The sequence below is a fragment of the Takifugu flavidus genome, chromosome 3 (genome assembly GCF_003711565.1).
Source record: "Takifugu flavidus isolate HTHZ2018 chromosome 3, ASM371156v2, whole genome shotgun sequence".
Taxonomy (NCBI): Eukaryota; Metazoa; Chordata; class Actinopteri; order Tetraodontiformes; family Tetraodontidae; genus Takifugu; species Takifugu flavidus.
The window spans coordinates 7,606,522-7,622,575 of NC_079522.1; the positions used below are offsets into that span (position 1 = coordinate 7,606,522).

Here is a 16,054-nt window from a genome sequence, read left to right on the forward strand (position 1 = left end):
TGTAAGAGATTTTTAATTTAAAGTCACATTTCCATTCCACACTTCAGCTACTCTCAGTTAGATTAGATTCGGAAATGTGACACGGTGTGTGCCGATGCTCAAAATGAAATAGCATTCATCTGTCTTTTCCATGCAGTACATAACAAACTCGCAGATGTTTCCATCCACATCAGAGGAGACATCGGTATGCGAAGGCAGCAGACGTCCATCTGCTGGACTCGTCCCACCATTTTACATTGCGCTTATTAAGCTGCAGTTTAGTTGCGCGCCAATAACTTTGCAGTCTTCGGTGAATTTAAACACTCTTATTTACACTAAAGGTAGATACTCTGGTGGAATACTCAGGGCTATGCACACAGCATATTATCGTTGCCGGAAATATAATCAGATAATTTGGGAGACAAGATGGAGACGCCTGTATAAATCAATTCCAATTCCTTTGGTTTTCCTTTGCACTTTTTCCCCCTCACTCAATAATAGGTAGGCAGGTATGTAATGATACACTTAACTCATGATTCAATACGATTCATGATGCGATAGAGAAAATATGACTGACCAAGATCCCTTATAAATGAATTCTCATTCATTCTCAAAACATACAACATACTAGGGATGTAGCAATTTTCCACGAGATGGTTAAATCGCAACAAATATATGAGGATTGAACTCAGTGGGCTTCCCCTTTGGTCCTTTCAGGACAGTCCCGTATTGGCCAACTAACCCTTAAATAGCTTGCATGTTATCGCCAGACTTTGTCTAATTTTTGTGGCGAGCAAATGTTACCCTCCCTGTTCTAAATTGATGTAGCAGGGGCTTGAATTAAGTCTGAAATATTCCTTCATCTTTTCCCTTTTTATCTCAAAACCAATTGGCGTGTTCTCATGCACGTGCTGGAATCTTCCCCCCCCTTCCCACCGACTGTACTCGCATGTCTCCATGTCACACAGCAGGTGTGATAGTTCTGGCTCGTTTCGAGCTCTTTAATGAGACCACAGGAAGTCAATGATAAGAGCCTGCAGCCATTCATCGCCACCACTGTCGGCAGGCCGCTCTCAGAGAGGCAGATTGGCAGGAACGGAACCGGAGCAAACTGCTTCTGGATTCTGCTGAGAGTTGATGATGCGTGTGTGGTTCATTGTTAATTTTATTGCTTTATTTTCAGAAATGCCCTCACATCAACAATTAATACTTTTTTTTTCTTTTTTTTACTGCCATTAAAACCGTGGTAACAATTTGTTGTTTCATTATGCCGGGATTACAAAATTAGTTTTCTTGCAATAACGCATTTATTAATTTTGTCTTTAGATGACACTGGTCCAGGTGTGTCCCCAGTTGGTTAAATGTCAGATCTGTCCTAAACAAGCTAATGTTTTGTGCATAGATTGTATATTAGATCTCATGTAACTTCCTGGTAGCGAAAGCGACAGCTGTTTTAAATTTTTAAAGTTTTAAATTGGGAGGATCACATGGACCAAACTGACATGCAAACATTAACAATGACACCTATTGCCTGAAAACAAAAGTTTCTGTTCCTAAATTAAGAAATAAACTCAATTATCGTGAGACGACTTTGCTGTCCCGATGTAATGAAATAAGTTGGTATCGCAATAAAAAGGACCTTGTTATCTTGAGCTAACGTTATCATGACAAAATCGTCATGTCATCGTGACAAAGTAGTCATGATGAGATAGGAGAAAATGGTCACAAAAGAAAAAAAAGGATGTATGTGGCTGCTCTCCACTTCTGTATTGTCAGAGGGGGAACCAAGGATTTCATCTGTTATAGTGTGAAATGCTAGCTCATATGACGATGTGCAGAGAGAATATTAAATAATGCCGTATTAAAGGAAATGGAGTAATTTGGTCATGGGTCACCGTGTCCTTCCAGCTTATTTCGCTCACATATTTTCATGCTATCTTGCTCAATGGCCCATTGCTTCTCTTCTGTCAAGCCCCCCACTGGTTGATAGAGTTACTGTCAGGATCACTGTGTCTCACCGTCTGTGTGTGCCATTGTTCCTGCCTCTGCATGGCATGGAGAAGCTCCACCATCTCACCGGCTGCTCTACCGTTCTCCCCCGTGTTTCTGTGTGCACCTTTCCTCTTGTTTGACCCTGTCCTTCTCTCTCTGCCCCCCTCCAAACCCGGCCTCCTCTCTCGCCGGCTCTCGCTCCCTCCACTCCGACCTCCGCGCTCTCTCCTGCGCCGCGGTTTGTCCGCACCATCGTCCCACTCCGGCGCAGCCTGCGGGGTCAATTGTCACAAGGCCTGCAGAGGACGCCTGGCCGTTGAGTGCAGGAAGAGGACCAAGAGCATCAGCCACGAGGCGCCACCGACACTCCAGGCCAGGTCTTTCAGCTTCCCTCCGCCTGCTAACACCTTGCCCAGCCTGCAGAACACAGGTGAGGTGTGACGTAGGACAATAAATGTGGTTTGAACATTGTGAATTCATTTGACTTACCAATTATTATTCCTGTTTTTTTCCAGTAATAGCAGAGGAGGATATAGAAACAGTGGAGGAAGGAGTTTTTGATGTCCACTTATAACCTGGTAAGAGACACATCACTCCTCATCGCTCCTTTTGTCCCAACTAGCATTGGTTTTAACTCTTTTAATGTGTAAGATAAAGATATTTTTGACACATCCACAGTGCTGGTTGTGACATAACCAACTAGATTTCTGTTAGCATGCGGGGTCCATCCGATCTCACCCCGAAACGCGGCATGTTACAGCAACCTAGCCGCTGATTAGCCCGGCTTAGCATTACGGTGGGAAGAAGAGGATGCAGCTGTCTTCCTGGCTCTGTTCAAAATGAACAAAAACCGCCTTGCAGCACCTCTGATCCCCCACCTCACACTATATCTCCTTTCTTCACTCCAAACGAAAACACAAGACACTTGGGATGGGAGGGGGATTTCCATTTGCGTGTGTGCTGGACTATTTCCTGTCCAGGCAAACCAATTTCCTGGAGTCTTGTCATTAGTCTGTTGTTGCCATGTGACCGGTGTGGGAGTTTGTCCAAAAAATATGGGATATTTGCTCCACTTTATACAGATCTAGGCTGTCTGTTTCCATTTGTTCCAGTTTTTCTCCTAAATTAGGATTAGCTAAGTGGTTGCTAACTAAGCTCTTGTTTTGTTTTGTTTTTTTGGAAACTCTAATTAAAAACAAAAGAGTTATACTGTACATTCTGCCATGGATAGAAATAAAAAAAACTGGTGTCTGATTGTCCAAAGGGCGTCCAAACGTTAATACCATTTCTACCTCCTGTAATAGGAGTTTGGGAATGAGTCATGAGCAGTTCAATCAAAAAGGCAATTTCCTTTTTTTAGCATAACTCACTAACATATGATGGTTAAACAAATTAGGGTTTTGAGCAAAAAAAGACATTAATGACAAGAAGAGGCTTTTGTTAGACAGTAGATTTTTTTTTTTTTTTTAATAATTGATGTACTCTTTGCCTCTCATCTCCTTTCAAGTCAGTCATTGGCATCGATCGGACATCCCTCATTAATTGTCTCCCATTTTAAGACATTTCTCGAACAATCCACAACCCACACTTTTGCAAGAGCTGCTCCCGTTGTGGAACCTTTTACTGCTTCTACTCTACTTGATCCAAGACAAATGATGGTTTTTCTTGTAGAGTTTCTCTCTGGCTGGTGGGCAAGGAGTCAACAAAAGTCGTCGGGAGAAGAGTCATAGAATGCACCACAGCGTCTGACTGTCGGTCAGCCCTCCGGACTCCAGGGGTGGGGGGTGGGGTGGTTGGGTGGGGGTGTGCTTGCACGAAACACACATCGGGATACCTACATGCTGCCACGCTGTGGACGCTCACTGCAACAGCAACCTCCACTTCCAGCTAACCTCGCACTGAGCGTGATGAGCAACATGAACGGAATGTATTTATATTGTCTTAAAATACGTGTAAGGCCAACAGTGTTACTGTAATATTTGTAATTTCTTAAAAAGAAAAAAAAAGATCCACAAATTGTATTTTCTTTATGGAACATTCACGTCAGTGAAGTATATAATTGACTTTTGCTGTACTGGAAATTGGAAAAAAAAAAAAAAGTCTCTGTTATTTTTTTTTAACTCTTAACATAGGTGCTGAAGAAGAATGTAAACCGGCTACTCAGATGCTCTGCTTCTTTTTATTTTTGTATTTATTGTACATTACATGCGTCGGTAAAACGTGTGATTCTGCTGTCGGTTGAAATATGGTTGATTCTGTGGTGCTTGTCTGAACCTCAACTACAAAAGCAGCCAGTTTAGCTAAAAAAAGTATATACTAAAGAAAAATAGCAGATTAACTTCTATATTTGTCATGTTTTACAAGGATAACTCACTCGGTTATTGCTCTTGTGATGTTCTAGCTCTGTGTTGTGAGGGTGCACTTTGGATCCATTCCCTGACTGGACTGTAGACAACACAGTCTTGTTCCGCTGAGGAAAATAGTCCGTCTCTGCATCTTCCTCTTCGAGATCTTTGGAGTACTTTCAGTAAAACAGTTTAAATCGTTCAACATGTTGTATTTTAACGTGTTTTTTTTCTTCTGCATGCTTCTCCCATGATTCTGTCATGACTGCTCCTTTCTTCAAAAAAATGTATCAGGTTCTTTTTCTTCTTCTGTGCCTGTTGAGCGATGGATGCAGATTCCTGGTGCCATATTGCTTTCATCATTGAACGAAACCCCTCCAACCACTAGTATTTTATTCTCTGTATTAATAGTGAAATAACCGTTGGCCTCTCCGCGTCGCTTCCTGCCTGACGATAGATGTTCTTTGTCATTCTGTGAATGATTCTGTTGTCTTGGATGATCCCTCAGTATTTAAATCCGCAGTCCTTGCTTTAATATGTGCTTTGGTGAAGAGGTTCCCGTGATTAAGGGCAAATATATATATATATATAAAACCAAAACAGTTGTCTCCATTTCACCCGGTGCATCTCCAAAATATCCTTTGCAAGTTTGCATGTAAAGCACATGTCTAATAGTGTATTTATCTAAGAGTTTAGGTGGTGCAAAGGGGGCTGCTAATAATTTGATCTAAAAAAGGGGAGTGGCCCTGCAAATAAAACCATTGTTTGGAACCACTGCTCTCCCCAAACAGACTTGTTCCGTGTGTTGAAATTGATTCTACAGCTGTCTTCGTGCAAGATTGCAATCCTATTTCTGATCATCCACAGCAGGATCCAGTGTCCTCTGCATTAATAACCCTGGCCCCACAGTCGATACCCTCAAACTGTAGACTCGACGGGCCCCCGGCTCTAGCTCGATACCTTTGGGAGGACATTGATCCTGGCTATAGTCAGCCTCTGAGATGTCTCATATCTCATCCCGAGAGATGATGGTGTTTAATAGTCTAATGCGGGGCCGTGTTCTGATGAACTGCAGAGGTGATGTGTTCATAGCTCGGTCTATCGACCTCGGTCGCTCGCATGAAATTACTATACTCATTCATGCGTTCCATTCATTTTTTTTATAGGGCTACAGTTTTGGTTCTGAATCAATAAAATAAGCAAAAAGCAGAGGAACAAAATACATTTAAAAAGGCTTTTTTTTTTTAATTAATTGATAATACAGTAGACGCACATTGTCTGTGCCTGCAGCCTTTTGAGTTAAAAGATATAGTAAAATATCCTAAAATATGCACATATTCAAGGATTCAGTTGTCAGGAATCAGCTCCAAAGCTTCTCTTTTACTTGCATAAACCAACGACTACAGTACTAAACTTTTTAAACCAGATCTTCGGTAAAGTCCTTATAATGGCAATTTTTTAGGCATGCAAAATCCAAATGTTTCTCATTTTGCTGCTAATGGAGGGATTTTCAACATATTTGATGGGCCTAACTTTGACCTTAGCTTGTTTTATATTTGACTTTAGCTCGTTAAATGCCTGAGTGACATGTATTACACATCCTGGTGTGGTGATGAGTCGGCCATCGTGTGACTGGGACAGGAAGGGACTCTTCTAAAATGGCCTGAAAGTAAATAAAGAAGCTACGTTCCAAGTCTTGTTTTTCTCCATTAAAGGCAACCTGATGTTTTATATTACATTTAACCCGTTCCAATCCCATTTTTTGATTAAGTTCATATGAAACAAATCAAATAAAAGGTAAATTTATGCTATTAAGCAGTAAAAAACTGTCATGATAGAATACATTTACCCACACTGATCTAACGCCGTGACTTTACTTTAGGGGGAATTAGGTCTGGATCCTTCAGAGTTTAAGAGTGTGAAAGGCACATAAATGACCTAAAGTTAGGGATATCTCAAGTATTTAAACTCCTATATCATTAAAACCTACAATATATACATCCTGATCTGATGCGTCCTTGACGCTTATTCAACCCTTCCCGCTCACAGTTCTCCTGTGCAACTAGTGTAAATATGAAGGAAGAGCGCCCACATTTAAAGGACCTTCAAGGTGCAGATTGGTGGCTGCATCAGAACAGAGGCTCATGCATGTTCAGACAAAACAATAAACATGCCTTTAAGCATACCCTATCTGACATATCACACCCTCTTGCACCCTACGCATGGTACAGCTGCATAGTGTGTGTGGCCATTGCCTGCAGCAGCACTCTTTTACAGCGAATGACTAATACCACCTATTCACCGGGTGAAAAAGCCCTCCCGCTCAAGCAGCACGGCCGTTTAGCTGGCAAACTAGCCTGATATTGATCTGAAAAAAGTGTGAAAGGAGGGAAACTGAATAGGTAGCGCTGGGGCTAATGACGGTGTAATGAAGGCAGCAAGGAAATAACCCCGGCACATTGTTCAGGCGTTCACACCGCAACCTTGATTATAGGGGAAAGATTTGAAGCTTGACAGGGAGAAGAGATGTCATTTGCCTCTCGCCAGATGGTGCAAATCTATCAGTCATTTGTAGTTAGACAGACAATGTGCTGCATTTCATCCCCAATAGCCTATAGAGAGAGTGCTAATCATATTGGCAGGTTTTTTTTTTGTTGGCTATAGAGGCACATAAAAAGGTTATCATGGAGGAGAAATGGGATTTGGCACAATGAATAACTACATGCAATATTGATTTGTTTGAGCAGCACATCACTCTCAGATTTCCTCTTCTAGGGCTAACGAACAGATTATTGATTTGGTGTCCGCTCATCAAAAGCCGGGACTGCCGCCAACAGCCTGCCACGGCCTGACGTCTGCTCCATCCTTTTGAACCTGCCATGACACCTGCAACTGCGGCGCCGTACCCTCTGCGCCTCACTGAACGCAAACATCTGGAGCTGTGAGACCTTGCGCCTCGGATGTGAGAAGGCCCTGGTTGGTGTCGACCGCTGGGCGGCGCTGTTGCGCTGCCGAAGTGTGAGCGTGAGCGCGTGTGGGTTTGAGACGCGACAGATTCTATCAAGAAGGTGTGAACATTGCCAATGATATGGCACAAAGCAGAGACTCTGTCGGGGTCTGTCGTGAATCACAATGCAGATAAGGGCACCTCAGTGCTCTCTTGTTTGCGTGTTGCCTTCAATAACATCATGCCTTTGCATATGCGCAAGCAGATAGGCACACCAAATCACCACCGCATTGCCTCTAGCTTGTTTTTCCTGTAAACTGACAGTTCTCTCTTCCACCCATGCACTCACACAAGGCAAACTGAGGAAACCCCTCCAGGATAATGGTGGACACACATTTCCAGCTCGCTTGTTTTACTTTCCCTTCCTTTTGCTGGAGGGAAAAAAAAACAAACCAAAGCAGAAATTCATCCCATTTTTTTTCATTTCAAAGTTCAAATTTTGGAACCACCACCTCTACGCCCACTTGAAGCCTCTCGTAAAAAAAAGAAAAAAGAAAAAAAAGAAAAAAGAAAAAAAAAGGAAACTCTAAATTCCCACACAATTGCAAGTCAAACAAGTCGCCTCTGAAAGGGCCCCTGGCTCTGACACTCTGTCCCCCCCCCCCCCATAGTTTCAATAATGTATGAGCAAACAGCGGATAAGTCTGAGAAGTTCTACGATGCAACTGCAGCCTTTTTAATTGCGTTAAGCTCTTGGCCTGACTCTGTCGAAGTGTTCATTACAGCCAAATCGCAAATAATGAATGTTACGCAAAGAAAACATAATTTATTCAATGGTGAAATGGTGAAAAATTGAACAGGAGACCCTCAGATTTATTATTGCAGACTCCAGCCCTTTTAATGACTTTCTCGTAAAATTATTTGGAATGGCCTGACCTGCCCTCGATGAGTGCTCTGACCTTATGTAAAGTCTCATTTGACCATCTCAGGACAGTGTACAGGAGGCATATTTAATATCCCTGGAGCTATGGGTAAATACACTCTGCTTGGCAGACCTATTGATTTTAGGATCTGTATACGAACTCGACAGTCAGGCTGTGCTATTGCTAGATTCCATGGTTAAAAAAAGGGGAAAACACACTTTTCCCATGTGATTACTTTATTAGCAATTTTCCTTGCATTTGAGGTACAGACTTGTTTTTTTTGTGTTTCTTTAGAGCAGTATTAAAGTAGAGATATGAGGCATTGTCTGTTAGTTCACGTGAACATTTTAGACTTTTTAAAAATGTCATTCATTCATTGGATCACTTAGTTAACATTTATTAAAAAACAGTGTGGATGTTACCAGGAACTGATTTACAACTAAGAAAAATAAACAGTAAAAAAATGCAGTTATAGTTTGCGCTACATCAGACAAAGACATACAAATGCACGTAGGTTAAGGGCCAAATTGTTTCTGGCCAAAATCAGATCTGCAGATCTGAGAACATGACCTTTTCCCTCTTCAAAACATGGTTTCATCTATAAAGGTTTATGAAAAATGCAAATGGTTTCTCTAATGAAGTGAGTCCGACTGGATTTGTGCATTTCTAATGTGAATATTTGATATGTCAACCTTTTTCAGCAGTTAAAGCAGAATATATCTCCCGCATAGTGTCAACGCAAGGTCCGGACTTTGAGGGGGCCAATTTATCATTTTCCATGTTCCAGCAGATTCCCTTTGTAACAGGTGGTTCCAACAGGGGTTAGGCTGAGGCTGAGTTTTTGGTTTGGCAATTCAACAACAAAAAAATCATTTAAAAACCTTTAAAATCTGCCAGGTGTTCTGATCATTTTGGCCACAGCAATGTAGTGTTTGTTTTCCACAAACATTGAACTTTTAACTCCATCTATTATTTACCCCTTTGTACCGTAGGTCAGTAGGATGCAGAGCTGGTGGAATGGAGGGGGGGTGCAAACTCCCACAGAAACCCCCCCCGGAGATTTGAAGTTCCTGCTCTGAGGCAACAAACCCTTGAACTGCTGTGTTGCCCACAGAGGTTGTATCAGCGATGGGACGTCACTTTTACTGTCACAGTAAACATCACAAACACAAAACATCCTCTGGCCCCGCCCTTCACCAGCTTAAAAGTAACTTGTGCAGAACCGCAATCCTGTCCTCTGATTGGTTGGAACAGTTTGTTGTGGTTTACAGCAGCAGGTAGGCTTATTACAGGTTGTCTTGTATTTTATGAACAGTAGGTGACTTACAGGGACCAGGATCTTTCCAGCGTCCTCTCATGCTAACGGTTTGTGAGGAAATATTTATAATTTTTATGAATATATTAATAATGGTCCATTTCTGTGGACGGCGCTGGGCTGCACATGAAAGGAGAAGATGATCAGTAAACTCAACTCTGGGGTATTTGGAAAAGGCTTGGAATGAAACTGTTACAGTTTCAGGTAAATGATCAACTGCTTACCGAATGCTGGAATATGATCATCAACATCCAACAGGGAGGAAAGCAGGAGCTCTCTGAAAGGCTCATATATCCTGCCTGGCTCTGAGACCCTCATGGGATTCATGAAGAACAACTGCAGGGAAGCTGGTAGCAATTTCACCATGGAACTATGTGTGACAATTATGTGAAAATAAATGGACGGTTGTTATCGATGTCCCAGTGCTGCAGAGAAGAAAGGTGCTTTTCACATTCCAGACATTTGTCCCAGACTCTGGAAAACAACATTTTTTTAACACCACCAAATTTAAAAACAGTTGATTTGTCTCTGCCAGTTTTGTTGCATAACCTTGATGGCTAAGCTAGCAGCAACCAAACAGTGGAACTCGTATAAAGGTATCTCAAAGGTATCTCAGTTTCAAAAGCCAGCTTCACTCACCCGACGAACAAAAGAAATGTCCACCCATTTTAGCCTTTTTAGCCGCTCAATGTTTCCGCCTTTAAGACAGGATTTTCCTCCCAACTGTTGCTTGATTGGGGATCAGGTTAAAGCTCGTCGAGGCGACTTTCATTGTTAAAGACGCAGTATTAATGCAAATGAATTAAAATGAATTGATTCCGATTTTTCGTCTTCCCTCTCTGATCAAATCAAGAATGTAATCACAGATTGTTGGCAACAAGATCTTCAAGATTCATGCCCTCCTAATAATAGCAGAAAATGGCATCATATGCAGGCAGTTAGGTGGGGGTTATGGAGCATTTGGAAACTGGTGACATGGTCAGAGGAGCGTGATAAGAGTTTTACAAATTTGTAATGGCTCACAAAACCTCTCGCTGTTTACGAGGAAGGCGCCTGTGAGGCATGTAAGTTCCTTTATTAAGAAGCACTTAAGCTGCACTTACTGGATAAAGACGCAGTCTTGTTTTGCTGGTTTATGAGATTTGTGATTGAAGAGCTGAGGATATGGTATAGGAAGTATGCAAATATGTTACTACCATATAATATGTCCTTATTAATAGTTCTGCTTCGTATGAGTGATGGTCAAATATGTATCTATTTTACTTGAGAACTTGCAAGGTTTGTGCCGATGGGACCGATGACATATGCTTACACACTTGTAAAATCTGTTGCAGTAAAATATTCCATCTTTTTGCTATCTGTTCTTTGGGGCCATAACAACCTGCTTTTAAAAAAATGGCAGGCATACAGTTCATCACTCTTGTCACTGTGGAAATAAAAAAAAACAAAAAACAAAAACACCAAGATGCATCAAAGAGGTGAGGACAATTTTCATATTTTGTTAAGATAGCCCTATTGGAAATAACTCATTATCTTCATTTAGCATGTCTTATAATCACAATTCTCTCCAGGTACTTTACAGAAAACCAGAATCTGACCCCAAAACAGGCAAGTGTCGCAAACAAAATTTCCCCGTTAACAGGAAGAAGCCTCGAGCAGGACCAGGCAAATGTAGCTGTCAGAAATGTGAGACAGAAGGAGGTAGCGGCACACATGTAATGCACTGGTGATACTGAGGATGAGGAACAAAAAGATTTATTAACCTTAAATGCAGTTTAATCTCACGTAAAACAGGTGATTTCACCTGAAGATGTCGTAAAACTTGACAAGTAATCTTCCGCTGTCACCTCTTGTTGAAACAGGAGCAACAGAGGAGAGGAGGAATGACTACACGTGTCTATTATGGTCATAAAAATCCCCCACGAGGTTTTGTCCTCTCGTAAAGCCTCACCGAGGCTTTAAACTCCTACAAGAGTCCCTTTGCGCGGAGACACGATTCTGCTTAGGTCTTCTGTCCTATAGGCATAAAATCTGGAAGTTCAGTATTTGAGCGTACCGTAGTCGAACCCAAGGGTGGCTGGTCTGGCTCGTCTCCTATCAATTTTCCTTTTGCTCAGTTCTCTTTTCTCGCAGCCTCAATTTTAATTGCTTTGAAGCCAAGCACTCACCTCGGGGAGCTTGACAGGATGTTTTACGGAGCTTTGGGGAGACTGACTATTAATAAATAATACCTCTTTCTCTACTGTGGAATGGAGCGGGATGTGGCAGAGTGCAAGGAACACATTTTTGGTAACTTACACCAGTCTGTTAAAGGGTAAACGGGTAGCGAGCAACATGTAAAATCAAATAATGACATTTAAGAATACATGCAAGTGCTCGCTTAGCACTGATTGGTTACCAGCTTGTGTCTTTGCAGAACTGAGCATTAGAAATGTACATAATTATTAAAGCTGCACTCATCATTTGAAAAATCACAAATTACAGAGCACTACATGGGGCAGCCTGCTACATTTAATTTTGTATGAGAAAAATGTATGATCAAATTAGCTTCATCTTCCATAAAAGGAAAAATAAAAATGAAATCATGTTATCGCTGACCTGCTTTGTGCATTCCCATGACTTTTTAACAGGGCTGGGCTGCTGCGAGGCAAGACTTTACACTCAGCTTTTATAAGGTCTTAAAGATTTCATAGCCGCTTTGACCTTATAGCAGAAATAAACTCAGAGAAAACAACTGTTCCCAAATGCCCTTTAAGAAAAAAAATCCATACTTTTACTTAGATCTACTCAGAGGAGCAGACCTTTTCATCCTACGCCAAGCTTTTCTGTTTTGGTGTGAATTCTTCCATCAATAATGTAAGGAAAATATCTAAAAATGTTACTTGAAAAAATTACACGGTTGTTTATGCAGCTTAGACAAGTGCATGTGTGCTAATAAGACATGAAGACATTAGGTGGGTTTACAGAGGAATGTGCTACACCTTTGTTTGGACGCATAAAGGTTGACACAAAATACCTTTGTTAAAACGGCCATAACTCCAACAGGGAACCTTCTCCGCTGCAAATTTTCTATGATATTTGAAAGTGATACTGTGAGTAAATACAAACTAATTTGCCATTGAAGGCCAGTTTTGTAACTGACTGCGACGTCTACATCGACCTCATCAAACGCAAATTTCCTTGTTTAATGCACACCCGAATTTGCTTCATTCAACCTGTAGGTAAATATCAACTCATTAACGGATTGAATCACAGCACAAACATCCATCCCATGTGACCATATCTGGCCATATCTTTTTTAAAGGAAAAATAGAATGCGAGGAAAATGCATTAATAGGGTTCACGTGCATTTTCCTAGCGAATGGAGACTTGCAAACTTGCACACATAAACAACCACAGGAGCAGAATAGATTGGACTGGTTAAAAATACTGGGAGTGGTATTGCATTTCCCTGTGGATGTTTGCATGTTCTTTGGCATCTTAAGCTAATTTCACCGGCCATATTATCCATACTATACGTATGTATCATGCAAACAGGACATATGGGAATTGCCCAGGGTGTCCCAGGGCATGTCTTTGAGACTCAAGCTGCAACTGCTATGTTAAACAGGAGTGAGTGGCAGTTAAAGTATTTTCAGTTTAACAGTTTTATGCTTTATACTCTCCAATGGGGTGAATTTGCATCATTATTGAGGACATGCTGGTATTACTGTAGTTCATATTAGCTAGACATGTTCTCCAGCTCTAGTCTGTCCCAGGCCAATGTGACTAATTAGATACTGTAATGGATCATGATGGAAAGTGGAGATATTGAAGTTTAAAAAGGAAAAAAAGGGGGTTTATAAGATTGATTTGGCCCTAAATAATAGAGGAATTGATCGCACCTTCATGGCGAGGTAGCGTAGCAATAGTATTCGCTAATGAGGAAGAATAACCATTAGTGACTGAGCTAAGAGATACGTGTCCAATTTCTCACACTGATTAACAAGGGCTTATGGATGCCGTGACACATTTGTCCTCCATATTTAGCAGCAACAAGGAGGGAGGGCAGGATTAGATTTGTACCACACTACTTGATTTTTGATTGCGGTTATATTATTATGCTAAAGGTGCCATTTGCCTAGCATTTAGCACCCATCAAGCAGCATATAATTCCTAAGCATGCTTGTTAGATTCATTCCACCATGACCCTGTTGCACCCTGTTGACAGACCCGTAAAGCTTCTTGATGCTACATTTAAGGTAGGACATTTCAGATTGCCAAGGAGTCTTGATTGGTGGAACATGCTTGCAGCCTTTATTTCATTTTGTAAAAGTCTGACTTTGAAATGGAGCAAAAGTAGAGAACAAGTGGAGAGATGATGAGGTTCAAGCTGTTTCGGGGCTCCTTGTGAAGGAAGAATTTTGGCAAAAATGCAAAACAACCATCTTTACTGAATAGTAGCCAAAAACCTGACGGAGATAAATGTAGGAGACATGTGGAAACATAAAAGTTGAAGAAACTTAAGCGAGATTATATGAAGCTGATGGATCACAACAGTCGCTGCGGCTCCGACGCCCATACCCCTCCCCCGTCAGTACGACTATAAAAACGCCACAAACTGCAGTGGAAATGCAGAAGCTTTTTGTTTCACAGGAGAATTAATTTGCTGTTAATGAAAATTCCTGGGAATTTAGGTGGATACAGGGCTAATATGTCAAAATACACAGTATCTTTATACTCATATTTTTGTTTATCCCGTTTTGTCTAATTCCCTCCAACCAATTGTAACATCTACATCTCAAACCTTAATTTCCCAAATTGACTATTTCCCCTGGTTCATTCCCTTTTCATGTTCAAATTGCGTACATTGAGATTAAATATATACTTTAGTCAAAGTATATTTGTGCACAATCTGCAAACAACAGTAACGCACATAGAGTCCACATAGGGGAGAGACCCTGGAATGTAACACCGCATTGTTTCATTCCGAAGGCTATCTTCTGTGACAAGTCAGTGGCGTCACATCTCAGTAGCGTGTAGGAAGCTCGCAGCCAGGACGCTGTTTTTGCAGACGCTCGGATGCACCGTTCACCTTTGCCCTTTAATGCTACTGTGGCAGACCTCAGTGTTGTGCGTTTAATGAACTCACACATCTACACATTGTTGAGTTTTAATGTGTTGGAGTGGGGTGGATAAATTGTCTTCTGTCTGCCATTATCCGCCCCTCTTCCTCCTGGTTTATTACTGTTTAAGTTTCCAGCTTTAATGCGGTCAAATTACTACTTACTTTCGGCCGTTCGATATGCTGCATTATTTTGTGTTGGAGGCCGTGCAAATTTATGTCTCCTGTCCCGCCGAGCCAACACTTTCAGTCGGAGCTTCCCGAGTTAATGAGATTGATGCGTCAGGTGCGGCCCCACACACACACACACACACACACTCAAACCTTCTGGAAATCGTTGGGCCGTTGTTAGCATTTATATGGCCTTTTCTTGATTATGCTAAAAGGAAACCTCCAAAAAAGAAAGAGAAAAAAATGGAAAAGGTGTTATTCGCAGAGGGTGGTAGTCATGAAACAGCATTCGGAACAAATGGCTTGGGTTTTATTGTGGAATTTGTAGTGTTTAAATGTCCCTTCAGACCCATCGAAGCTAATTGCAGGATTTATGTTGTGTTTATTGATGAGGAAGTGTTTTATGTTGCGAAACAGTCAAGACAAACTACACTGCCATTTCGAATATAGCATTTAGCCATGGATTCTACTCATAGACTAGGAGGAAGAATGATGAGACAAAATTTAAAGCACAGGTAGACTTCAGAACCTCACGTCCTGTCTAACAAATGATATTAAATCCCTTGACATAATCTAGATGAAAAGGAAATAAATAGCAAAGGAATTAAAGAAAATTAAAAGAAGGAAAAAAATAAAGAAAAAATTTGGCGAGTGAAGGGAACATAAAAGCGGAACCTGGTATCAGGGCTAATCTTTTGATTGAAGCAAATTTCTCGCAGTAGCTAAATCAAAAGTTCTATTTTAATCATCTTTCTTTCGTACAGATGAGGTTTTAATTTCCACAGTGATGTGGATTACCTCAATTCAAAGCTCCCTGTTTGGAATTAAATGATCTCTATTTTTACTCCCTCACTGTGTCCTCATCTCTCACTTTTCCCTTTCTTCTTGCTGCAAGAAAAAAACAAGGATGGTCTCTTAGACCTTTTTTTTTTTAACAGTAAACATGAAATCTTACATGTTTTCCACTACAACATTAGCTTCTCGAATGGAAAAAGGTCAATTCTCTGATCATTGAAGCACGTGTTTTATTATTCTTTCGCACTGGTGCACTTTCATCATTCAGGCACAATTTTCCAATCCCTTGGAGGATTGTCTTACTTTTAAGCAAAATCATCCGTTAAAAGGATGGGGAAAGGCTCAAGTCTCGCAGGACTGTGGGACAGGTAGGGACTGGGAAGGTGGTCGTGGCTGAAAAGCAATTAACATTAATAAATAGAGTCAGGAAAGCTATCCACTGGGGTTAGGCAGGCAGAGAATGTCACCTCCTTCCTATGCCCA

At 41.2% G+C, this 16,054-nt stretch overlaps 2 protein-coding genes across 5 annotated transcripts in view; one reads left to right on the forward strand and one right to left on the reverse strand.

Moving 5' to 3' along the window:
• The window catches only part of LOC130522868 (RAS guanyl-releasing protein 2), a 31,725-nt gene extending 25,716 nt beyond the window's left edge, over positions 1–6,009 (forward strand). For all 4 annotated transcript variants that reach the window (XM_057027664.1, XM_057027663.1, XM_057027662.1 and 1 more), the window contains 3 exons: positions 2,243–2,401; positions 2,487–2,549; positions 3,643–6,009. In XM_057027664.1, the coding sequence (XP_056883644.1) occupies positions 2,243–2,401; positions 2,487–2,545 (218 nt within the window). In that variant the 3' untranslated portion in view covers positions 2,546–2,549; positions 3,643–6,009. The remainder of the gene's footprint in view (positions 1–2,242; positions 2,402–2,486; positions 2,550–3,642) is intronic.
• Positions 1–16,054, reverse strand: part of epdl1 (ependymin-like 1) — a 119,445-nt gene that overhangs the window by 35,508 nt on the left and 67,883 nt on the right. The gene's annotated exons all lie outside the window — the stretch shown is intronic.